The 26,490-nt window shown below is 41.1% G+C and overlaps 1 protein-coding gene across 4 annotated transcripts in view; it reads left to right on the forward strand.

The window, feature by feature from the left end:
- TTC13 (tetratricopeptide repeat domain 13) overlaps positions 1-26,490 on the forward strand; it is an 81,285-nt gene that overhangs the window by 29,353 nt on the left and 25,442 nt on the right. For 2 of the 4 annotated variants that reach the window (XM_018042359.1, XM_018042360.1), the window contains exons 5-12: positions 8,553-8,618; positions 10,137-10,229; positions 12,928-13,044; positions 13,981-14,091; positions 19,435-19,517; positions 20,706-20,847; positions 21,149-21,323; positions 23,207-23,363. In XM_018042359.1, the coding sequence (XP_017897848.1) occupies positions 8,553-8,618; positions 10,137-10,229; positions 12,928-13,044; positions 13,981-14,091; positions 19,435-19,517; positions 20,706-20,847; positions 21,149-21,323; positions 23,207-23,363 (944 nt within the window). The remainder of the gene's footprint in view (positions 1-8,552; positions 8,619-10,136; positions 10,230-12,927; positions 13,045-13,980; positions 14,092-19,434; positions 19,518-20,705; positions 20,848-21,148; positions 21,324-23,206; positions 23,364-26,490) is intronic. The other 2 variants (XM_018042361.1, XM_018042362.1) reach the window with 1 other exon arrangement.

Genomic DNA, 26,490 nt, shown 5'->3' on the forward strand with positions numbered 1-26,490 from the left:
AAATAAGTAATGAAAAATTTCTCAATTCTCCCACTCTAACATTATTTAAGTTTTTTGTTTATGACCTTTTCAAAGTATGTGTTTGTTTTTTTATAATCTGAATATGTATACTATTTTGTATTACTTTTTCACTTAATTTTATAAAGTTTTTCCATGTTTCTCTACAGTTATTATTTTAATGACTCTATAGTATCTCTGGTGTCCATTTATTATTGTAACACTTCTCTTGCAGTTGTGTTCAGAAAGTAGATCGGAATTTTTCTCTTTGTGCTAAGAAAAGATATTAATATACTGACGTTTGATGTAGTATTTTCATCAATCTACATTGGGTTGCTTTCAGCTGATAGATTTTTCTTTGAGAATGCATGCAGTATAAATTGGACTGCTGATTCTGGTGATCCAAGCTACTGCTGGGGCAGGAATGGAAGTCAGGGGTGCAGCAGAAAGCTCAGGTGCTCCAGGCCCACGGGAGACAGGCCCGTGCCATCCTTCAGAGCACGTCTTACCCGGAACTCAATGCCTTGGCTTTCCTGCTGGTGCTCTTCTCGGTGACGTCTCTCTTCCCTTTCGTTTTGGTTCTTCCCAGCCTTTTCTGCATCATAAGACGTGGAAAATCGTATTTTTGTGACGCACTGGAATAATAAGCAGGAGCAAGTTTAGAGGCATCCATACAGAGCTTGGTGAAAATCTGTCACACTTTCTTTATATGACTGCGATAAATATATAATACAAAGATTTGATGTTAAATGATAAAATTCTTTTTTAAATTTTAATAAGACTTGATCCTGCTTTTCTGGATGTAGTTTTTTTATATTAGGCTTTATGAAATTGATGCACATAATTCCTACGAAAGTTTTTCATTGGTTTCTTCAAGTTCTTGATAGCCAATCTCATCAAGGAACTCTGCAACCAGGCAGGAGTGAATGTCCAAAGAATAGTTATTGCTGCTTCTTTAACTGACCAAAACTCTTTTTCTTATCATGAATCCGAATTTACATGTCAGTCTCTCATTTTATTTTTACAGTATGACCATTCTTTAAATCTAAGTGCTCTTCCTTTTCTCTTTTTGGCAAATGTAGCAATACTTTGTCTTGCAGTAATGAAATTGGTTTTTAGCCCAGCAATACTTTTTATTTTTATTGTCCAGTATTCAGAAGAGTGGTAAAGTATTTCTCCTCATTAGGACTCAATCCAGTATCACTGGAGGATCATTTCTGTCAATACATTGTGTCAGCTATTAGATGTCCATCTGTTCCTTGCAGGACCTTCTACATGTGCAAAAACCCCGTATTTTTCTTAGCTGCGTCACGTTTTAGTTGCAGCATGTGGGATCTAGTTCCCTGACCAGGGATTGAACCCAGGTCCCCAGTGTTGGGAGCATGGAGTCTTGGCCACTGGACCACCAGGGAAGTCCCCAGAATTCTATATTTTTAACCCGGTAAACACACCTTAGCAAATCTTCAGTGATAACTGCTCACAGACAAACTTTTCCAGTTTTTTTAGTTTGTTGTTGTTGTTGTTTAGTAGTGAAGTCTTGTCTGACTCTTTGCAAAACCATGGACTGTAGCCTCTCCAGCTCCTCTGTCCATGCGATTTCCCAGGCAAGAATACTGGAGTAGATTGCCATTTCCTTTTTAGCTCATTAACTCTTGACAAAATGTTTCTTTTGGACATACTGCAAGCTCCAGCTTGAAGCAACAACACATGGAATCAGATTCCATTCATAGAAAGCTGAAGACAAATGGGGCCATGGGTGCTGGGATTTTATCATATTTACTGTATATATAAGATCATTTAATGTGAAATTTGGATCTGTGCTCGAGGACACATATTCCAGAATGACCTTTTGATGTAAAGCTTTTATACCTTCTCATTGGCTTAGTTACAGGATCAGAGAACAAACTTATGGGATATTTCCATAATCTTTGTTGTTTTAATGTGTTCATTTTAATATTTATCCAAATGTGGATTGTTTAGAACATCTTTAAAGGAAGACAGTATTCCCTGAGCATCACAGTTTCCAACTAAACACGATTTCAAGATTTATTAGATCTGTCCATCTTCGTTGGAAACTCTTGATTTTAAAAGCTTATCAGTCGGTACTGTCTCGATGTCCATGTCTTTGTGTCCTTTCCACACGTGTTGGTGCCTCCATCATAGTGTTCTTGAAAGTGGGAAACTGTCCTGATTTCTGTGCTGCTTCGATGCTCATGCAGGGCTGGGTGACCTAAGTACTGTGATGATGTTCAATGAGGCAGTTGACCTTTGCTATTAGTTGTGTGACTTTGAACTCATCTGACTCTGATCTGATTGTAATGGAACGGAATTCATGAAAGAACTTTGTTTATTTTAACATTAGCAGAGAAAATGTAAAGCATTCCTCTGCTCATGATCTTGTAGTCTTACTTTATGCACATACGTACGTGCACCTGCCGCTCACAGAACTCCGTCCTCCTTACATTGCTGGGCACTGTCACTTTTTACTTCTTTGTCTTTGATCCAGTGACTTGCAGGTTTTAACAAAAAGCCAACTTTGTGGTGGAAAAATGAATATTTGTAAATTTTAAAATCACTATGTAAATAGTATAATGAATATGGTAAATTAGACATTTATGGGTTTAAAAAAAATTATTTTTTTTTAATTTGAGACATCTAAGTGGGCCTGACTCCAGTAAGCTATCTTACTATACCATGATTTTGTATTTGCATAAAGTGAATAATATTGGACAATTGAAACATTAGTTTAATTCATTTAAAATTCTGAAAAGGTTATAAAGTGTAAATATTATTAAACTCGTGTATTCAAAAATACTTCAAAATGATATTCTGAGCTCAATTTATTTTTAGAAATAAACACTTTTTTATTTGAAAAAATAGTTCATTGTAACATTTCATAAAGAAAGAATTGTGTCTTGTTAACATCCAAAGCCTGTGATAAAATAATAAAGTTGTATCAATCAAAAAAAGTAATGAAATCTAGCAATTAAATTTAGGAACCTGTTATACTAGACTATATTGTGGTATGATAGCAACCACAATAATTATATGAGGCTTCCCAGGTGGCGCTAGTGGTAAAAAACCCGCCTGTCAATGCAGGAGACGTAAGAGATATGGGTTGGATCTTTGGGTTGGGAAGATCCCCTGGAGGAGGGCATGGCAACCCACTCCAGTATTCTTGCCTAGAGAATCCCCATGGACAGAGGAGCCTGGAGGGCTACAGTCCTTCGGGTTACAAAGAGTCAGACACGACTAAAGCAACTTAGCACACGTACACAATAATTAGATATTCTTTTATGTTGTTGGAAAAGAATTCTAAAAAATATTTATATAAGTTGAACAATAGAGGAAACTTAGAGGAAACTTGAGTAACTGTTAAGTATTTAGGTTTTCTCCATTCAATTTACAATAACAAAATGGATGTTTAGTTATTGTGATTGTTATCATGGTTATAGTCTAGTATTACGGGTTCCAAATCAACGGCATACTCTCCCCTGAACCTGCCACATCCCCCCACCCACAACTGAAAAAGAATCTCTAGTCATATCCAAGCTCAATGAATGGCACCCCTCCATAGGGTTACAACATGCTTTACACATATGTGTGTCGCTTACTTCATCACCAGCTCTGTCTGTATATCTCCTAAGTATCTCCTTCATCCATCTGCTTCTCCCAGCTCTATTCAAACCATGGCCAGCCACTTTGATCTGCCAGATGACAGATGGGGCCAGCGTTTCCTGGCTTCTCTCCTCACACCCTCACACACATGCACATGTGCACGCTGTACAAACATGTACTTTAAACACTCATATACTTTGCTGTTGGTTTTAGGTTAAAGATAAAAACCTTTAATATGGTTCCTACCTGCTTCTCCAACCTCAGCTTGGAGATGCAGTATTCCTTGCTTCTCTCAGAGTCTTTGCACCATCTGGACCAGTCATTCTGGGATTCCCCCACCCCCTAAGATCTCAGTCTAGGTATTTAAGTCTTTATACATTTTATAAAGCACCATTTATCTCACACTTACTGAGGGTGTAACATTTATATTTTTGGTTCTTTGGCTGTGCTCCAAGAAAACAAGAATCTTTTGCCATCTGTGTTGGTTTTTCTTACTGTGGTATTTGTAGCACATGGGATGGGGCATGCTTATAGCTGGCCCTGAGTAAATATTTGTTGAAAGAATGACTAACCTCCATATGACATATAGTGAAACAGAGGAGGGGAGCATACCTATTTTCCAGGGGCATCTGTAAGGAGTTAGGGAAGAGGGAGTGTTTGAGCTGAGACTTGGAGGATGGAAAGATTTTCCTGGGCATAGAGACAATGGGTGAGTGTTTCAGGCAGATGAGAGCATTTGCAAATGCACCCAACTTGGAAGCCCATGTTGCATCTAGGGAACTACTAAGTAATGCCAATTTTTAGAGTATGAACTGGGAGTGGGGGAGTGAAAGGAGGTGAATGGTGATGCAGAAAAGTGATCAGTGATTTTTGCAAAGGCATTTAGATGTCACCTCACTGTTTTTTCAAATCCTGAGGCGCTACCCTTTAGTGGGTGCTGAAATTAATTGGTGAGTCAAGACTAACATTTTTTAAATGAAATATGCCTGGTAAGGAAATATCAGATAACATTGTGTATAGCAAGGCTTGATGAGACTTAGTGAAACTTTTGTTTCTGATGTGTTTGTGTGTATATTTATGTATATATGTATGAGTGTACTGTGTTACAGTGTAAAATATATTTCTTAAAGTGAAAAATGTTTGAATTTTGCTGTTGTAGGTGTTGGGAAGCCAGTGAATAGTTTCAGCCAGGGAAGTGTCATGATCAGACTTAATTCACTCTTAATATGGGCCTGGTGACTGGATGGGAAGAAACAGGAAGTGGTTGAGGCCATTGCAGTTGCTGCATGAGAGGAAGTGGCTGCTGGATCAGGAGATGAAACTACCAGGATTTCTTGAATAGATGTGTTGGCTGGGGAGATGAGGATGACTCCCAGAGTGGCTGGTGTGGCCACAGGGTATATGGAGATGTCAGTCAAACAAGAATAACTCTATTTATTTTCAATTTTTTTCTACTGAATGGTAATTGCTTCACAATGTTGTGTTAGTTTCTGTACAATATGAATCAGCCATGTGTGCTGTGCTGTGCTTAGTCACTCAGTCGTGTCACTCTGTGTGACCCCATGGACCGCAGCCCACCAGGCTCCTCTGTCCATGGGGATTCTCCAGGCAGGAATACTGGAGTGGGTTGCCGTGCCCTCCTCCAGGGGATCTTCCCAACCCAGGGACGAACCCACGGTTCCCGCATTGCAGGCAGATTCTTTACCATCTGAGCCACCGGGGAAGTCCAAGAATACTGGAGTGGGTAGCCTATACCTTCTCTAGCGGATATTCCCGACCCAGGAGTCAAACTGGGGCCTCCTGCATTGCAGGCGGATTCTTCCCCGGCTGCGCTGCCAGGGAAGCCCAAATCAGTCATAAATATACATATATCCCCTCCTTCCTGAGCCTCCTTCCCACTCCCCATCGCACCCCTGCAGGTCGTCACAGAGCACCAAGCTGAGCTCCCTGTGCTAAGCAGCAGCTTCCTGCCAGCTACCTGTTTTACACATGGTAGTACCGATATGTCCGGAGAAGGCAGTGGTGCCCCACTCCAGTGTTCTTGCCTGGAGAATCCCATGGGCGGGGGAGCCTGGTGGCTGCCGTCTGTGGGGTCGCACAGAGTCGGACACGGCTGAAGCGACTTAGCAGCAGCAGCAGCAGCAGAGATACGTCAGTGCTGCTCTCTTGATTCATCCCACCCTCTCCTTCCCCTACTGTGTCCACAAGTACATCCTCTGTGTTTGTGTCTCTGTTCCTGCCCCACAGAAAGGTTCATCAGTACCATAACTCTTTATTTAAATGTACTTTTTCCTAATTTACCTCTTGTCATGTTATAAACATTTTCTCAGCTGAGGAGGAAAGCTTCTTGGATAGTGTATCTTGAGACAAATCTGAAAGTGGGGTTTGCTTTCACCGGCGCCTGGCCTCGGCAGGCGTGAGCTGCGTGGGGTCACCAGCCGCCCCCACTGCCCGACCTGGACGAGGCGCTGCTCTGTCGCTGTGCTGTCTTCTGGCGGGCGCCGGTCCTGGGGAAACACGTGAAGACTGTCTTAGTGTGATTCCCCAATGGGGAACTCTCTTTCCTGCTGTTCCTTGCTCTCTGGCCCTGGATCCCACTCCCAAGCTACTTGCTCTGCCTTTCCGCCAGGAAGAATAAATGTTGAAGTTTTGTCTCCAGGCGGTAGAATTATAGGGTGCCCTTTACCTTCTGTTTTGTGCTTTGCTTCATTTTCTAAATTTCCTATAATTTGTAATAAGTTTTCTATTTAATTTATTTAAATACAATATTTTAATTGATAGTAAAGTTTTCTATTACTTTCTGTAGTATGATTTACTTACTGCTGCTGCTAAGTCGCTTCAGTCGTGTCTGACTCTGTGCGACCCCATAGATGGCAGGCCATCAGGCTCCTCCATTCCTGGGATTCTCGAGGCAAGAACACTGGAGTGGGTTGCCATTTCCTTCTCCAATGCATGAAAGTGAAAAGTGAAAGTGAAGTCACTCAGTTGTGTCCGACTCTTAGCGACCCCATGGACTGCAGCCCACCAGGCTCCTCCATCCATGGGATTTTCCAGGCAAGAGTGCTGCAGTGGGGTGCCATTGCCGTCTCCGATGTTTTACTTGACATATGTTTTTTTTTCTGATTATAAACGTATGTGTGTGTTAAACAATTAAAAGGAATGCATCAGTGTATTAAGCAGCATAGGAAGATATCTAGTAATCCCACTTCCCAGAGGAAATTGCTGTTAGTATTCTGGAGAGCATTTTTCTATGCACATATTGACCCCATAATCGTATACAAGCCTTGTTTATAGGAGGTGGCCGCCCTTCTTCTGCCATTCCGTAACTCATACTTTTCTCCAATTAGTGAATAGCATGGGCGGGCTGTTACACACATGTTATAAATCAGAGACCCAAGACTGTATGGGAGCCAGAGCAGCAGGTTACATGGGCAAAGTGAACTGACGTAGTGCAGAGGCTCATGGGGAGCTGGTGGATGTTGCACGGCCTTCTAAACAGGCGCCCAGTACTTCGCTCTGGTTGGGTTTTGTTCTTGTTGCTGTCATGTTCTCACATCCTCATGCCCAAATGTGAGTCTGTCATTGTTGGATTCTTAGTTTTCCAAGAGAAGCTAGAAATCTGTGATTGTTCACTTGACTTTTTTCACCTTTCCATATACGGTGAGGCCCATCTGCTGGCTGGGTTGTAACCAGTGATGCCTTGTGTGTGTTGGTCACTCAGTGGTGTCTGACTCTTTGCGACCCCATGGGGTGTAGCCCACCAGGCTCCTCCATCCATGGGATCTTCCAGGCAAGAATACTGGAGTGGGTTGCCATTTCCTTCCTGACCCAGGGATCGAACCTGAGCCTCGTGTATTGCAGGCAAACTCTTTACTGTCTGATCTACCAGGGAAGCCCTAGCCAGTGACACACCAACTTACTACTTGATGTGGTGTACCTGATTCTGTTTATGGAAGCCTTTTTTTTGGGGGGGGGGGGGGGGCGTTGTTTTTCAGTGAATAGCATCTTATCCTTTGTTTTTTCCCATTTACTCATCATTTAAGTTGATATGTCTTTTTCTGCAATACTGGCAGACACTTAGTCGCAGATTTGAAACTGATTATAGATTGGTCTGCAAGATACATCATCTGATGTAGTCCTGTTAGATTCTTCACTCAGGACCTGATAGCCAGAGGCTATGTGCTCTTCTTTCTCCAATGTATAGGGAAGGGTTCAAAGAAGAGGGGAAGAGTTGCACAGGTTACATGCTGACAAGTAGTGTTTCACTCTGCAAGTGAGGCAGTTCATACTGCTGGCCGGCGTATGGGACTTGATGGAGGGGCAGCAGACGCTCTGTCCTTGGGCTTGAGAGGCGTTTTATCCAGTGCACATGGGAGCAGTCTGCAAGAAAGGTTTGGTTCTTATTCTGACCCATTAGAATAAAGGATTGTATTATATTAATACCTAATAGATTGTGGAGCCAACTCATCTCTTGTTCCTCATTGAGCTGGCTGTGATGGGTTCTTTCCTTCTCAGATTCTTTCATGACTGTTTGAAAACAGATGAACCAGGAAGAGGCATCACCCAGTCCATTACTCCTGTCTCTGCTTCTCTGAGCATCCGTTTTCTCTCTGGGCTGTGACTGCTGGTGCTGCCAATAGAGAGTTGTTGAGAGGATTACAATTTAAGTAAGATGACTGTGTGAAAGAAGCTAGCACCAAGCTCAGTAATATTGGTTTTATTTTTCTAGTGTTTTAAAATGTAAATCTCTTATTCGTGTCTCCTTCAAATGCGTTTTTAAAATGTAGACTCTTTTGGTCGGGGGCTGCGTATTGATTGACGCGAGTGATGGTAGCATAACATAGCTGTAATTTGCAGCATTAACGTGCTTTAAGCAGAAACTGACTTGTTTTGTTTTGTCTATAGTGTTTGACGTGTTTCTGTTTTGGTCTGACTAGGAGGAGCCTGATCTGGTTAGTGCAATTTATGGCCGAGGGATAGCCTATGGAAAGAAGGGACTACATGTGAGTATGGAATAGTCACGCTTACCATAGTGTCTACATGACTGGACGCAGGCCAGGGTTTCCGTGGAGCCCCTCCCTGCCCTCTGGGCTCTGATGGGACAGCGGGGGTAGTGCCCCAGTTCACAGATGAGACAGCGGCCATAGGGGACTTCCGCAAGGCCAAGTGGCCGGAAAGTAGAGGGCTGGGAATTTCTGCCCAGGTCTTCTGAGGTCAGTTTCACCTAACTTTCTGTTCTAAAAGGACAGCCTTTGCCAGCCTAAACTTTAGTTCATGATGAGCTGAACATAAGCCAAGAAAAGCAGGAGACCTTGACAGAATCCCTGGGAAATGCTCATCGGCGTGAGAGAGAGACTGGGCATCAGCAGTTACAGTACTTAGAACCTTTCAATTTTTAAAGGTCGAATAGAAGAGCAGAAGTTTTTTTGTAAAATATTATAAAAAATAAATTATTTTAAATTTGTTATATGTTATTCCTTCTTAGATAGATATATCTTTGGAGCCTTATTTCACTTACTTCTCTGAGGAGTGCGGGAAGAAGGTTATAATAAGTATATTTTTTGGTCAAACAAAGGCACTTTGGTGTAAAAATAAAGACCTTCCTGAGATTATATAGTAAATAATGCAGTGGTCTAGGTCAGATGTCCAAATTTTCAGTCTTGAACATTATACATGAACTTTTTTCTTTTATATTAAAAATATTCAAATGAAATTATGCTTTGAGGGAGAAATGTCACTTTGTATTTTTGTGAATTAAAAAGCAGTTGTCCTAATTGCCTGCTGGCCTAATGGAGAAATCTTGTATAATATTGTATACTTCTGAGACATGAGAAGGCAGACTGCACAGGAACACAGGTTTGGAAATGACGAAGATGTTTAGGAAGGGAGCATCAGTAAGTAGCCCTGCTTAGGTTCAGGGCATCAGTAAATGATCAGAGTTGCCCTAGTAAAGGTCAGAGATAAGCTGCTTCTTCCTTATTCTCATCTCTTTTCATTTTATATCTTGATGTGAAATTTGCTTATATCTTTAATGTGCTTTTAATGTAAAAGTAACATCCTCATGTATTTTTGATATGCAAGTAATGTGTAAATTTTAAAGAGAACAGGCTTACCTAGGCTGCTCTAGGAGTAGGTGTATAGGCCTAGAAGGGTTTTGAGTGACACTAACTTGGCTCCTCCGTTCCCACATTGCCACTAGTCAGCATCATTTTACACAATAGTGTCCACATGCTCATCCCTTGAGACTGGCTGATGTACTGTTTAAATAGGTTAAATTGAGAAAACATCTTGCCACCTGTGGAGTCTGCTAGGTAGCCAAGTCCAGCGTGGGTAGGTAGACTTGAGCAAGTTAAATAATTACAGCTTATTTAACTTGGCAGATCTCTTACGTAGAAGCTAAGTTCCTGTTTATTTCTAAATAAATAGTTATGTCATTACTAAATTATTAGTGTTTTCAGAAAGTCTGTTCAAGCTGGTTTTGAGTAACAGTGTATCTCATACTGAGCTAATGCCTTTTCAAGGACATTAAGAATGCTGAGCTTGCTCTGTTCGAACTGAGCCGAGTAATTACCTTGGAACCAGATCGTCCAGAGGTATTTGAGCAGCGAGCAGAAGTGAGTGTGGTTTTCTTTTTCCTTCTGTTGTTATCGGATTTTTAAAAAATTCAGATTTTTTTTCCTTTTATTTTTATTGCTGATAAATTCTAAGCCTCCTGTATATCTATTGTGTTTTCCTCCATAGGTACACAATGCATTTAAGCAGTTGAAATTACTAGGAAACTGTGGGCTGAGCGATACTCTTTCCTGATTTACCATGTTAAATCTTTGCTGATTTAACATGAAATAGTAACATTTAGTATTGAAAGTAGAGTTATGAAGTGTACCACCACTGTCCATGTTCATTGAAAAATATGACATATGGGTTTACTGTGTATATGACATACTTTATTTGGCAAAACAGTATGACAGTATGGTCCAGTGAGGTCTATTGCCTTTCGAAGCGTGTGTGTGTGTGTGTGTGTGTGTGTGTGTGTGTGTGTGCACGCGTTCACTTGTATCTAATCCTTAGGAGACACACCTATCTACATGGAGAGGTAGACTAGGAAAGGGTGACCCTAACCGGAACTTAGGACTCAAGGTGAAGACAGTTCCAGGTAGTATGTCTGACAGTGGACACCACGGAGGGGGTGCTTGTTCAGGAGCAGAAAGACATGGTCTGCTGGATCCCTGGGACAGAGTGGCATGGGGACAGGCATTGGCGGTGTCTGCAGAGGTCTCGCTGAGGAGGTGATGCTGGAGCTGGGTAGGAACCATGTCCTGGGGAACAAGGTGGAGAAGGGTGTTCAGGCCAGAGAAAGGACTGTGTGCCAAGGCACCCCTTTTAATGTTTTTAAATGAAACATGTCCATTTTACCATTTTCATTAAACAATAGTAAACTATCCAAGTTTCATATTGTATTTGTTTTATTGCACATTTAACCATATTAAGAGCTTTAGAATTTATGTTAATATTTTCAGTCTGACTAGAACTTAACTTTTAATTATCTGTTCTGGTGGGATTTCATAGTTGGACTAAAGGGACAAATGACTTTTCCTCCCTCTTTTGAGGGAGAAAGCTTAATAAGCAAAGGGAAGGCTAAATGTTTTAGTATTTTTAAAACTGCATTTATGATGTTTTTGTTCTCAAAATTATAGTGTGTTAAATTACAGTTCAGTTTCTTAAAATGAGTTTTTTTGTTTTATTGGGGATTTGGCTTTCTGAAAGAAATTCTTTCTCAAATAATGAAAGAATTCATTATCTCTTGTCTGTTTTGGATTGCTACCCTAAGGGTTGAATGACTGTAATCTGTTCGCTGCTGCATGAGAGGCCTGTTGGTTTTTAGGATGAGCATTGGGCAGTTTACTTGGTGACACTCTGCTCCAGGGAGTGGGTGCTGAGTTTTTCCCTGCCATCACAGTGATGCTTTGCTAAAATGTTATGGTAAAGCATGAATTTAATTAAGTGCACTTAGGCTGATTTGGCAGCTTTGAAAAATTTGTATATCTAATAAAAAGCTAATTGTATACCCAGAATGATATTGGTAATCAGAAAAGTGATTTCCAATGATCTTAAAAATATACAGTAATATCCCCCTTTCCTGGCATTATCAGGCAATAACATCATGATATAGTGAATTTTCCAGCTGGATTACAATATACTATTTGTTTATGTCAGAAATTGTTTTATGAGAAACTTTTCACTTTTATACTTTCTGAAATTGTCTATATTTAGTGAATGTAATTTAACCTTTTTTAGTTACTCTGGTCATTATGCGTATTGATTTTTATGCTAGGGTGCAATCATTCAGTTATGTTAATACTAATATACTAGGTTGGGATATTTTTCCTTCCAAAATATAACCCTAGACCACTATGTTTCTTGAATTCTAAGGGCACATATTTCCATTTCTTTCCTCTGAGCTCTCTCTCTTGCTACTGGTGGTATGCCTGCCTCAATCTTCTCTCTTGCTGGTTTTTAAGTTCCTGCAGAGGAGGAAACCAGTTAGTAAAACTTGATGGAAATGACCTGTTATAAGAACAAATTTAACCCTAATTTAAGAACATTTGTTCCAGATGAATTGCTTGAGCTTGATTGCATGAATACTGATGCCCCCTTTGGATTATCTTACGTCTTTTGGGTGAACTTTTGCATTCTGAGCTGTCTTCTGTGTTGTCATTGTTGCCTGAACACAGCTGATTGCTGGATCAGAAAGCGTTCAGAACAGGCCTGCAGATGTTTTTTCACTACCTTGCAGATCATAACTGATGAGCGTTGTTCACATCAGAGGGCTTACCCAACACCTGGAATCCCAGAAAATGCCGCTCAGCACTTGACACCACAGATGGCGTAGCTAGATACCATGGGGGACTCCAATCTGTGTTTATCAGTTCCTCTGCTTTAATGGTTTAGAATTAACTTTCAGATTAATTTGACATGCCAAATTTTGTTCCGAAAGGTAAATGATAGGTTGGGGAAAAATGGTCGCACTTCAAGAAAAGCAACATCTGTTATGACACAGAACATGAAATGGTGACAGGGAGTTGCCACAGTCATAGGTCTTCAGCATTCCCTTGACTGGACAAGGTCAGCAGCCCCTTGGCTGCTGCCTTTGAATCTCACTGCACAGTACGTGGGGTCAAGGGTTCTAGGCTGCTGAGAGAGTCGCGTTGTAAGTGTGGGGTGGTGAAGCAGACTTGAAAAGTCAAAAGCATTGGCAGTTGTAGGGGCGATCACTGGGACTTTTCTCCCCTAATTACATTTTTGGGTTTATAGATTCTGTCCCCTCTGGGACGAATTAATGAAGCAGTGAATGATCTCACTAAAGCTATTCAACTTCAGCCCTCAGCACGGCTGTACAGACATCGCGGGACCCTGTACTTCATATCAGAGGTGAATTATTTTTTGCCTTGAAATGTGTCCTTTCATGGTGGTAAAAATTTCAGCTTTCCTTCTACTTCAGAAAGCTACTATTTGGTAGATTTGGGTTTGGGGCTGTAGATTAATAGTTTGTGATGTAAGACTATTCTGAAAGCATTTTCTGTAGCTGAAATTGAACTCAGTGGAGAAATATTAAGTACCAGAAACACATTTTCTTGCTTGAACTGTCAGCAGTAACTAATTCTGGGCTAGGGGAAAAAAGAAAGAGTGGGAAACAGAAGAGTAATTTGGTTTATAGACTGTACCTTAACTTTCTTGGAAATGTCAGCGTAGAGAAGCAGGTGTGCCTATTATCAATGTGATCATTAAACTTAAGGGTACAATTTGAGTTTCTTTGGGTATCACAGCCTGAGAATCATTACCTGAACTAATGTGGCTTCCTAGACTGTAGCTTCTCAACCTGGCAAGATTACCTTTTATCATGAGTGGTATTTATAATTGCCATAGCTATTTTTGTTGGTTTACAGTCATTTCAATAACGATTTTCTATTGCAAAAGAAAATAGATTTTTAAAAACCTCAGTATAACACATTTTAAGGTTGATCTATATCATAATTATTTTAGACTTCAAAATAATGGAATGTTAGTACTAAAATAATTTGTAAAGTATCCATAGCAGATTATGACTTAGTATTTAGAATAATACTCTTTTGTGGTTGAGACAGTATGCTTAAATTAAACCTTTGTGAGTTTCTCTCATCAATTAAAATCACCTCTTTCAACAGCGTAAGCATGCTTCTAATATTTGTAGTCATGAAATGTTTCCTTTAAAGCCAGAAAGGGCGCAGAAAAAATTGGGATTTTTTTTTTCCTCTATCAATCAAAAGTAGGACATGTCCAATATCTAACGAACACTACTATATTTTTTTTTCATTCTCCTTTTTGTAGGACTATGCAACAGCCCATGAAGACTTTCAGCAGTCCTTAGAGCTGAACAAAAACCAGCCCATAGCTATGCTATACAAAGGCTTAACTTTCTTTCACAGAGGACTTCTGAAGGTGAAAGTGCCGCTCAGTATGTGTGCCTGCAGTGATGCTGAGTCCCCCTCATGGTGGGGGGAATTGAGCCGGGGTTTAGTTTGGCAGGTTTTGAAATGACATCTCACATGTCCAGTTGGTTTATTTTAGAAAGTACTTTGAATCAACAAATTGATTGAGCTCCTACTGTCTGATACGTACTTGGAGGAAGGTACGAAAGGGGAGAGGATGAAAGGTTATAAGGGAGGAATAATGCTTTACACTTAGGACAGACACAGTTTACAAAGCCTTTCTCCACATATGATTTATCACGTGGTGAATAAACCAAAGAAAGTAATATCAGCAGCGTGCTTTCTTTGGAAGCCAAGGTGAGAAGCTCTCATTTTAACTCAGGAAGGTCCAGAGAATAAGTGGACATTATCTTGACTTGGAAAGCAGAGCATGGTTGGGAAGAAGGACCCTGAGGCTGAGAGGAAGGTGTGAGTAATGACCTGGGAGACACACCCATGCTTGTGAGGAGGTGGGGCTGGGCCCCCGGGAAGGGAGTCCTGGAAGGTCAAGAGCACTCTGCTGAGTATTTTGACTTTAGCTGGTAGGCCCGGAGGAGCTCTGAAGTCTAGATTTGGGGGAAATAGAGAGTTGAGATTCAATCTGTACTGAGGAAATGGTTGCTGATGTGGCGGTGGCTGAAGAGGCGGCTGACCAGGAGATGCTGCAGCCTTCAGGTTGGGAGTGGCCAGACAGCCTGGGGAGTTCTGGGGGCTGCAGGAGGGGTCCCAGCACTGTTGCTTGAAGACTGCTGTCAGGAGGAGGGGTTGAGGGACAAAGGAGATGCTCTGTCTCAGCTGAGTGGGGCTGAAAGTCACCACCAGCTGCCTGCCCCTCCTCTGGCTGGGACTCTGCCTTCTCCAAGCCTGTTCCAGGAGCCTGTCCTGCAGTAGCTTCACTCTTGCCAGGGTGAGGGGCAGAAACACAGCTGAGGGTGGAGCTCTGGCTATCACCCCAGGCCTGGCACTTCCAAACTGCCTGATTGAAGACAGGCTGGCCTGAGAGCCACAGACAGTCCACCCAGCTAGGTGAAGACACTCATTCTGACCAAGAGGTGGAGAACTCAGAGTAGGTTGCACGTAACCTGAACTTTGGAAGGTGGGAAGAGCTTCAGTAGCACGTAGCAGAGAAGAATACATGGATGTTATCATTGAAAATAACTCTGAGGATCTGATACACACATAAACACACTTAGAGGGTGGGGAGAAGGTTTACCTTTTAAAAGGCCATGAGTTGTAAATCCTCCATGTTACAGATGGTGCCTGTCACATAGTAGGTGCTCAATAAGTGTCAGTGGGGTAAATTTCAGGGCAGAGCGTTGGATTGGAAGGTCGTGCTCTGAGCTCTTGCTCTGAATCTTATTATCTGCACTGCTGGACATGCTGCTTCAGTTCTTTCAGCCTTGCCTTCCACATTTATCAGGTAGAGATGATGCTACTCTTGTGTCTCTTGAAGTGGGAGTGAGAATTACATAAAATAAAATGTGTGAAAGGCCTTTATAAACTGTAAACATAAATCTGGTATTATAGATTATTTTCCGTGTGAGAATTTAAGTCTTATAGACTCTTAAAAAAATAATCATCCATTAAAAACCAAACTAGAAGGAATTACTTTTGCAAATCTTATTTCATATACTTCATCTCCATTTTTGCAAGTGTGCAGAGGTGGTCCTAATAAGGACCCTTTCTGTCCCCCTCAGGATTCAGACAGGCAGGGCAGGCTTTGAGTTATTTAAAATGTGCTTTGAGCAGCTTCCAGATGATTTCTTCCAGTTTATTTTGTCTCTGCCCTCTATTCCTCTCATATTCTCTTCACCTTCAAGTCACCTTCAATTAAAAAATTCAGAATTACAATACTGTGTTCAGAATCTATCCCTTGAGTATCACATGAAGGAGAAAGAAATTTGAAATGGAAAAAAATGCCAATTATTAGTACTGAGAGGGTAAAAATATTTTTTTAAAGTAAACAAATGTAAACAAATGTTGATTTCACTTTTAAGCCACATTTAGGAATGTAGGCAGGAAGGGCCCTTTGTGTTATTTCAAAAAGAATTTTTTCAGAAAAGAGTGGTAATAGAGACACTGAATAGAAATCGAACATGGGCTAAAATTCAGTTTGGTTTATTTCACATCTGCCTGATGAAAACCTAGAAACCGTGCTTTCACCCTCTGAGTGTTAGAAGCCCCTCAGTGAACCAGTCTCAGCAAGCGATTTGGGCTTTCCTCCTTTTCACCACGCTCACCCGCACAGCAGTGATGTGTGTAATAGACGGGAACTTTCTTTTTGCATTTTGTAGATCTGCTGTCCAAGGAAGTCAGAGTGTTTACGTATTGTCTCATTCATCCCAGCGGCATCCCCATGATGTATAGAAGGAGCAGAGGGTGTCCCCGTTACAGAGACTGGAAAACTGAGTGGTGAAATGCCTTAATTAAGTTTATGAACCTAGTTTAGATATCTGTCTTTTTCTTGTTAAATGTAGAGACAAAGTATTAAAGGGACCGATGAGTCTGAGCTATCTTTATTTCCTGAGGGTGGTCTCTCCAGGTCAGTAGTCCTGAAATTAAGTGGACGGTTGCTTATTTAATTTATGATATAATACATTAGAAATATATTAGGGTATATTACATGACAGATTTCACAGTTGTCCAATTCAGTAGATATATATCAGACATTTTGGATATTCCTAGGTAATAAAAACAGCAGAAACTTTTCTGTTGAATTCTTCTCAGTTTGTAAGGATGTTTCAAAAATGGTCTATTCTGAACACACATTTTTATAAGCCTTTACTTTGAGGGTTACCTGTTATGGTTCTGTTCACTTACGCTGAACAGTCCCAGAGTGGTGGCCGCCTCCCAGCTAGTAAGGATGATGGCGACTTAAATGGTAATGATTGCATTTGCTATGCAGACGACTTCAGAGCCAGTTCATGTGCTTAGAGATAGGTTCAACAAACGTAGTTTCTTTGTTCCCAATGGCTTAAAATCTTGATTCTGCTATGTCCCCTCTTTGGCAGAATGAGGTAGAGAGCTGTGCAGTGATTAGACAGGAACCCCGAAACCAAAGACTCTTAAAAGCTGAAGAGAAATCAGACTTTGAAGAACTGTGGCGTCCAAGCATGCTGTAAGTGCAGTGGGCAGCAGATGTCCCCTGGGCATCTCCAGTAGACGTCCACAAATGCTCCAGACTTCACACATCCCGGTGGACTCACCCTCCCCCGCCCACGGCTGTCCGTCTTCCTATCCTTCTTCACGATTGTTAAGCCCTGCCTTCCACCCAGGCTCCCAGCCTAAGCTCTTCCTGCCCACTCCTCCCCCTCATCCCCAGACAGCCACCACATTCTGTCTTAGTGTGCCTTTTAAAAACCTCTCCTGAATTCGACCCTTCTTTTCTCTCCTCAGAGACACTGTCTCAGTCCGAGCTTTGGTTATCTCTTGCCTGGACCACTACAGCCGCCTCTTACCTGGGTTCCATCCTTCCCCCTCTCCACTGTGTCTTTTCTGTTTTTGCCAGCAGTCATCATCTCTCTGATGAGTGGACTTTGTGAGGTGCCCCCTCCTCACAGCCCTCAGTCCTTGTTGCTTCCGGGCAGCGCCCAGACTGTGGAGCGCGGCAGAGGCCCTCCCTCTGGCCTCCGCTCTCCCTTTCCCGGGCTCCTGCCGGTGCACCCGCGCCCCTGCCCCTCTGACTTTCCCCGCGTCAGCGAGCGCTCTGTGCCCTGTGTGGCACCACTCCCCTGTCCAAGATGCCGTCTTTCTTTACCAAACTCCTCGTGCTCTAAGACCCAGCTCAGTGGTCACCTCCCCCCGTAGCCTCTTCTGCTCTCCCGGGCTCAGTCGGTTGCTCCTTTCCCTTTTTTCCCCAGAGACTTTTACTCGTATCTCTGTTGTAGCTCTTAGTTTGTATTCTAGTAACCTGGTTACATAACTGGCTTTCTAATGATACTGCGAGTTCTTAGAGGACAGAGATGATGACCTGCCCATCTTCATGTCCCCTTACCTCCTGCTGTCCCTGGCACATAGTAGGCGCTCAATATATGTTTGTTGAATTAAAAATGCAGTTGTAAAAATCCTGAAAGATCAAGACTGTGTCACAGCAGGTAGCCTAATTAAGAGTGGTCTTTAACATTTCTTCAATGTTAAAAAATTATCCGTTTTCATCTGTCTCCCAAACAGTAGCTATTCAGTGAGATTCCTTAATGAGGAGGTTTTGTCCCCAGTATTGCTTTTGAAGAGTTTCAAAGCCAGCCTCTCTTGGCTGCTGGCCTCCCCTGAGAAAATCAAGAAGCAGGGGATGAATGACTTTCTGGAAAGACTCAATATTGTGTAGCTTTTGCAAAACTATTTTGTGTGTCTACCAGGGCATTAAATATTTATTGAGTGCCTACCATGTGCAAGGCATTTGATATCTCTAATGATTTTCTGCTATGAACTATCTAATCGAGTTGAAATGATCTATGCCAGAGTTTTTTAAGCTTTTTCTCAATTAAAGTTCTTAGAAGTTGTGATATTTTATAGCCTTTAAGTAAGATATGTCTTTTCCTTGAGAAATGTGTGAAATATCTGTGTAATCTTTTATTACAATAAATAACATCATAATGAAAAGAGCATTGAATACCTAGTGTAAGCCTGGGATGTTTCCTCTGAAACTGGCTTGTTTTATCACCGGTTTCCACAGAGAGTCCTTTTGCAGCCAGGGCTCTCCCAAGAGCATAGTATGTGCAGTTCTGGAACCTTAGTGCCTCCTGGAGCTGTGCTGGCAGGAGCCAGGCACCACCACCCCCAACTTGAAGGTTTCTCTTTTATTTTTATGCTTTCTTTTTCCTTGTAGATCATGAGGATCCTTTAGTACCTATCCTAGGAGCCTTTTTTCTTGTTTTATCAGTAATTTCATGTTGGGCTTGCTTTTTTGTCTCTCTCGTTGGTTTAATTTCAAATGCTGCCAGTTGTGATCATTTTAGATTATTTCATGCAGCTGTTAGGCTTACTTTTGTTCCGTAGAGTTTTTATTAAGTAGATGATACTAAAATGAAGGTGTTATTGGTAGTCAAAGTCCTAATGAAAAACAGAAGCTGTTTTCCCATTTTGAAAGGAGAAGCTTAAGGCTCTGTTGTTGTTCATAGTAATGTATTTGTTTACTATTGAAATTAAATCCCCGTAGTTTATTGTAGTTTCTGCCTCCCTTTAAGTCCTCCTATTTTGAAAAAATCACTCAGGGACCATGTATGTTATATATAGTGTATTAGTCCTTTAGTAATTTGAGAGAAACTCAATTTTAACAGTTAAGCAAGTGAAATAATTTTCTGTGTTCTTTTTATAGGAAGCTATTGAATCCTTCAAAGAAGCTCTGAAGCAGAAAGTTGATTTTATTGATGCATATAAAAGCCTGGGACAGGCCTACAGGTGAGTAAAGCGCCAATACTCGGGGTAGGAGGGAGGGTGTATAGTGGGACAGCCTCTTGTAATAGGGATCTGGTTTTTAAAAATGCACTTCTTAGCCGAAAGAGATGGTCGTTTTCAATCACATAGGTGTTCACATACTTGCTGAGATCTTCTCTGGGCATAGAAAAAACCGCAGGTAAGAGGATACCATAATGCAAGTTGCTGTGCCCTAAAATAACCTTGGTCTGTATATATTGGCTGAGAAAACATTAGTCCTTCAAACGTAGGTGCTTTGAATAGTGGCACTCTAAGGTGCTGAGTTGTGGATGATACTGCCCTTTTCAGGCAGTAACTAAGGTTAATACCCACATCACGAGGATCTGTTTAAAGATCCTAGAACTGCGAGATGGAAGTGTTACAAGTATGTTGCATCTGTCAGGAACAAGCAGCAATGCTTGGCTTCCTTACTACATGCATTACTCTGACCATCAAAGCTATTCTGACTTTTGGTTTAAAAATTTTTTTTAGCATTCTGACCTGTATAAAGGTACTATAAATGTTAGGAAAGAGAAAGATAGTGACAGAAATCTCCTGTGAAACTGTTAGGTGCCTTACTCAAAAAGGATTTAATTCAAGAGCTTATTTGACTCCATAGTTAGAAAAAGTCTTTTATACTGACTTGGAGAAAGTGTGTTTGGATTCATTATAGGTTTAAGGGATGGTATTTATCTGTCCTGTCCCATGGAATTGTTGGGAATATAAGTTGAAAACAGATCTGGAAACACCTAGCAAATAGTAAAGTGCTGTTTAAATGTAAGTGGGCGTTATATATATAATTTTATGTATTTATTATTTATATAAAATTGATGTGGGATATTTTAAAGCTTCTATTATTTGCAAAATTTTTAAGATACAAAATAAGGCAAGGCTGGTCAGTAATAACCATTTTTACTCTGAAATGAGCACAATTCTAAAATATACTTCTTATTTCAAGATTTAAATTAGATAATGATTTATTAGATTTTAACTGAAGTAACTTAAACAGCAGAAAAAATGAATTTTAAACCTATGAATTTGGTAAAATAAAAAAGCAAACACCCACATTAAAGTATCTTATTTAGAGATTGGATCATAATTCTGAGGGTAACTTAATTCTGTATGTTGACTAAAACACCTGCGTTATGTTCATCACTGTTGTTAAATACCTAGGGAACTGGGCAATTTTGAAGCAGCCACCGAGAGCTTTCAGAAGGCTCTGTTGCTCAACCAAAATCACGTGCAGACCCTCCAGCTCCGCGGAATGATGCTTTATCACCATGGCAGCTTACATGAAGCCCTTAAGAACTTCAAGGTGAGCATCCGTAAGAGGGAAGCACTGTAACTGCAATTTTGTATTATTCTACAAAGTTTCATGAAATGAATGGAGTTGCTGGGGGCAGGCAAGAATAGTGCTTAGACTTCAACAAAAAGAAAGGAAAGAACCATTGCCTTGACCAACAGACTGATTTATAGAGTATGTATTTGGTCTGATTTAACCTGGAGGGAAAACTTTCCTAATTCCAGTTTATAATTCCAGATTAAAGAGTAAAGCACTTTAAAGGTTCCTAAACTGTATGGATTCTAATTCAGCCTTTTTTCCTTCAATGCCTCAGCGATGTCTGCAGCTGGAGCCGTATAACGAGGTGTGCCAGTACATGAAAGGGCTCAGCCACGTGGCAATGGGACAGTTTTATGAAGGGATAAAAGCGCAAACTAAAGTTATGCTAAATGACCCTCTCCCAGGCCAAAAGGCCAGCCCAGAGTACCTTAAAGTGAAGTATCTCCGAGGTAAGTCCAACAGCTGCAGGATCATTGACTCTATGAGTGCTTAGAGCTGCAGGAATCATGCTGCTTGTCTCTGATGTTACCTGTTAGGCAGTTGAGTCTCAGGGAAGCTGGGTGACTTGCCCCCAGCCACCCTCTGGTTAGTGGTGGTATCTGGACTAGAGAGAGCCCATATCTCCTAAAGGCCAGTCTTGGTTTGTTTTGGGGGGTTTTTTTGCCTCTTCCTCACATTTTTTCTTTCTAAAATTAAAAAATTTTACTTATGCAGAAACAATGTATTTTGAACTAAATACGACAGTCATCTGGGTATCCTTGTCTTGTCACATCTCATCCAAAAATACAAGAAGGACAAGAAAGTAGTCCTATGTTTTCACTGTTAAATAAGAACTTAGTGTCTTTGCTCTGTCAACTCCTTCATATCAGAATTCTCACATATTTTGGAGAATTTAAATTGAGATGAAAAAGAAAGCAAACCTTTGAGTTATCCTTTTGTTAGTCAGTCTTACCCTTTTTCTGCTATACATAGACATTTTTATTTTTCATATAAAGCCCAGATATTTACTTTTATTTTTTCTCTTTCCTTTTTAATTAACCGTCTATTATAGTACTGTCCAAGTGAAAAAATTGTAAACTATGTATGTAATTTTAAATTTCTAGTAGCCATGTTAAAAAAGTAAAAACAAACAAGTGGAATTCATTTTAATAATATATTGTCTTATTTAACTACCTCTACAGTATCAGTTCAGCATATTATTTTGAAAACACTATTTATTGGCTGTTTTACATTTCTTTGTACTAGTCTTTGAATATGGTATATATTATAGTTCATCTTAATTTGGATGCTAAATTTTCATTGGAAATACTTGGTCTGAATTTATATTTAATAAAATTTAAAATTAGAAAAATAGACATATATGCAAGTTATTCCAAACATACTACAGTTTTCTAATAATTGAATAAAACATCAGTTTTAAGTTTAAATTTCTAATTAAGTAAAATGTAATCTTCAGTTTCTCAGCCACATCTCAAGTTCTCAATAGCCAGCTACTAGGGACTACCTTTTGGACAGCACAGCTCTTTACTCTAAGTTGTAATTCCTCTTTTTTCCTGGTTTAGGAGAACTTGGACTTGTGAGCTATAGACTGAAGATGGGGGCGCTCCATGTCCTGTTTCTTTCTACACTGCTTCCCTAGAGATAAGCAGCAGTTGGTCAGCCAGTTGATGAAACTGCATACATAGTCAGTACATCTATCAGTTGACAAGGAACCAGGCTCTGTCTAACACTGAACTTGCATTCCCAGACTCTGGAATTGAATAGTGAGATCTTTCGTATTGCTTATGGAAAGGTGGTTAAAATTTAGGCAAGGTGGACCCAGATGGACTGGTTTGTATTTGCCCCTGGTAATAAGTCAGCGGCAAGCTACCTCCATTATCATATAATAGTGACTTGCTAAAATTTGGAGTTTCCACTTAGAATTCTTGTAATTAAATAACAGTTTGTTATGAAGTATTTGCACTTTGTATGCTGCTGCTAAGTCGCTTCAGTCGTGTCCGACTCTGTGCGACCCCATAGACGGCAGCCCACCAGGCTCCACCGTCCCTGGGATTCTCCAGGCAAGAACACTAGAGTGGGTTGCCATTTCCTTCTCCAATGCAGGAAAGTGAAAAGTGAAAGTGAAGTCGCTCAGTCATGTCCGATGCTAGCGACCCCATGGACTGCAGCCCACCAGGCTCCTCCATCCATGGGATTTTCCAGGCAAGAGCACTGGAGTGGGGTGCCATTGCCTTCTCTGTACTTTGTATAGATTGGCTATAAAAAAGTATAATTAGCTGTAAAAACTGTTTCAGCATATTTGGGTGTGTCAGATCTCGTTTCCTATCTGCAGAGTATTCTCGATATCTTCATGCACACCTTGATACTCCCCTAACGGAATATAACATTGACGTGGATCTGCCTGGAAGCTTTAAAGACCACTGGGCTAAGAATCTGCCTTTCCTCATAGAAGACTATGAAGAGCAGCCAGGGCTGCAACCCCACATAAAGTGAGTTATTTAAATGAAGACTCTTTTCTTTTTTAACACCAAGCTGTTAAGTTCATCATAATCTCTCTTGCTTGATAATAGCTTTCTATCCATGTTTCTGATGAATTTATTTTTGAATTTGATATGTCTGGAAATACTTCTTTCAGTTTACCTTTGGATATATGATTTCCTTTTTAAAAAAATGTTTAACTGGAAGATAATTGCTTTATAATGTTGTATTGATTTCTGCTATACAGCAGTGTGAATCAGCAGATATATACATATATCTCCTCCCTTTAGAGCCTCCTTCCACCCCCTATCCCACCCTCTAGGTCATCACAGAGCACCAAGGTGAGCTCTCTGTGCTATAACAGCAACTTCCCACTAGCTGTCTGTTTTACACATTACAATGTATACATGTCTGTGCTACTCTCAATTCTCCCCACCCTCTTCTCCCCACCCCGCTGTGTCCATAAGCCCTTTCTCTATGTCTGTGTCTCTGTTCCTGCCCTACAGATATGATTTCTTTTAGCCCAGCATTCCATGGTAATTTAGGGTACTTTCAGACTTCAAATGTACTTACAATTCTTGGTAGCCTTTGATATGCATTATTTTTTTTTTACTGTATCACTTTAAAACAAATTTCTTAACATATTAAAAGTTTGAAATTAGAGTGCTGGCCAGTACTGCTGCAGTATGGCAGAACAGATCTGCTAAAAGGCTGTCTCATTATAGAACAATTAGATTTAGAATAGAAATTAATTCCTGGGAGTCTAGCTGCCTGAAAAATTAGGAAAAATCTGTAAAAGATCAGCCCCCTAATGCTTAAAAAAAAGAAAGAGAAGATATTCGGCCAGAATGATGGGTGATAAACACATATTAAAGGAAAAAGATATGCTACCCAGTGGAGTGCCTTGAAGCATGAGCAGGATGGGTTTGCTGACCTTCCAGGGGCTAAAGTGATCCAGTATTGGAGGCAATCCCAGGATCTCAACAGAAGCAGATACAAATCCTTCCTTGGGAAGAAATTGGTGCCAATTTGTGCCCTCAAGTATTCCCACAGCTTAAGATCATTAGCATGAGAATCAAAACCAAGACGACCAAAGCCATTTGTGAGAATCAGCAGAAACAGCAAACAATAGACTTCAACCCTTATGGACTTCACATATTGAAATTGTTGAATACAGACTCTTCAGTAACTCCAGATGAAGTGCTTAAAGAAGTAATGAAGAAATCATAAACAGGAGCAGGAAACATGAGAATATGAAAGGCCAGATTAAAGAAATAATTAGATGCTCTAGGAATAGAAAATACCGTCATTGAAATGTAGAATTCAGTATACAGACTAAAAAGCAGATTAGCTATAGCTGAGAAGAAATTGCAGGATTGGAAGATAGAGCGTTAGGAAGTATCCAGAATGGGGCACAGAGTCGAGCTGGAAAACTTGAAAGAGAGAAGATGTGTAAAATGTAAGAAGGGCTAACATGTACTAATTGAAACTTCAGAAGGAGAAAATAGAGGAGAGGCAATGTTTGAAGAAATAATAGCCAAGAATTTTTAAGGACAAAGGAAACTCATTAGTAAATCTATAGTTTTTTTTAAAGTGTGGGGTGAATACAAGGAAATCCATTCAGATACACCATAAGTAACTGGAGAACACGTAGGGTAAAGAGAAAAATCTTAAAAATAGGGAAGTCATATCACCTAGGGTCAGTTATTAGATTGTAAACCTTTCAACATCAACAGTTTAATACAAGTTTAAAAGTAAAAGTCAAACAACCCATTCCAAATTTAAAAAGTGTAAAAACATGAACAGGTAGGAGGGGGTCAAGATGGTGGAATAGAAGGGCACGAAATTTGTCGCTCCTGACAAGTGCGTCAAGAATACACCTACAAATGGAACAGTTCTCACAGAGCACCTGCTGAATGTTAGTGGAAGACTTTGGACACCTAAAAGAACAGGAAAAATGCCCCTACAACCAAGTAGGATGAAAGAACAAAGAAAAAAAAGAGGAATCAAAAAAAGGACTGGCAATCCTGGTGGGAAGCTGAAGGTGAGTGGAAGTCCCCACACTCAAACAGATTCCCTCATGGTGGGGAAATCAGCTGGGAATAGAAGGAGACCTTTAGGGGATCAAAGGAGAACACAACGGATGGTCTGTCGAAGGTAGGACAAAGTAAGAACTGCGTGTGTGGTCTGTGCTACAGCTCTGCACATCCCACCCTGAGTTGTGAGTCATGCGTGCTGGAAAGTGGGGTTTGGAATGCAGACCCAGGGAGGGGACACCTGTTGTCTTTGAAAAGACAGCCTGTAGGGAAAGGATTAATGGGCTCCAAAACTGGGAAAGTTTGTGGAAAATGTCCAAGACACCATAGAAGTAAGGCTTCATTGTTGAGTGGCATGCAAGGGGCAAGGCTGCCATTATAACCCCCTCCCATACCTGCTGGCGTATGCTTCCACGGCACTGGAAGGGGCGGCCATCTGAGCAGGCTTGCCCACCCCTTAAGCCAAGGCCTCCTCTGCCCAGGTAGGCTCTGGGGTCTGAAGCAGGGCCCTTGTCAAAGCCTCCTTGGGTGCTCCTACCTGAGACAAAAATCCACCAATGCTGGCAGAGGCTGAGTGCTAAAGCATGGAATTAGAGCAGATCTGGGGAAAGGAATACTATTGCTTGAGCAGATACAACAGGGGACAGAAGTGAGAGGCTCCATTGCTGGGCATGGGCCTAGCGGAAGTATGGTCTGCCTAGGAAATGAGGCATCATTGTTGAGAGGCATGGAAGAAGTGGGCCTGCTACACCCCCCCACGTGCCAGCCCCTGCCTCCACCAGCACTGGGAGAGACTCCCACCAGAGTGACTGCACCCTAGTGTTGCAGCTGCCTTCTGGTCCCTGCCACTGCAGGCAACTCATGCAAACCCTAGCTGTGGACGCTATACCCCTTACCAGCCTGAGGGAGTGTGTCCCAGTCAGCCACTGTTTTCATTCCTTCTCACCTAGGCGGGAAACAGATGCGAGCGGGTGGTGCACGTTCAGAGTTGGGGCCAAACCAAAACTGAGCCCCAGGGGCGGGGCAACTAAGGAAAAGGAACAGAAATCTCTCTCGGCAGATGCCCAAGTCACAAATTAAATTCCTGAGATCAGCTTGGTAG

This window comes from Capra hircus, chromosome 28 (assembly GCF_001704415.2).
Source record: "Capra hircus breed San Clemente chromosome 28, ASM170441v1, whole genome shotgun sequence".
In the NCBI taxonomy this organism is placed as follows: domain Eukaryota; kingdom Metazoa; phylum Chordata; class Mammalia; order Artiodactyla; family Bovidae; genus Capra; species Capra hircus.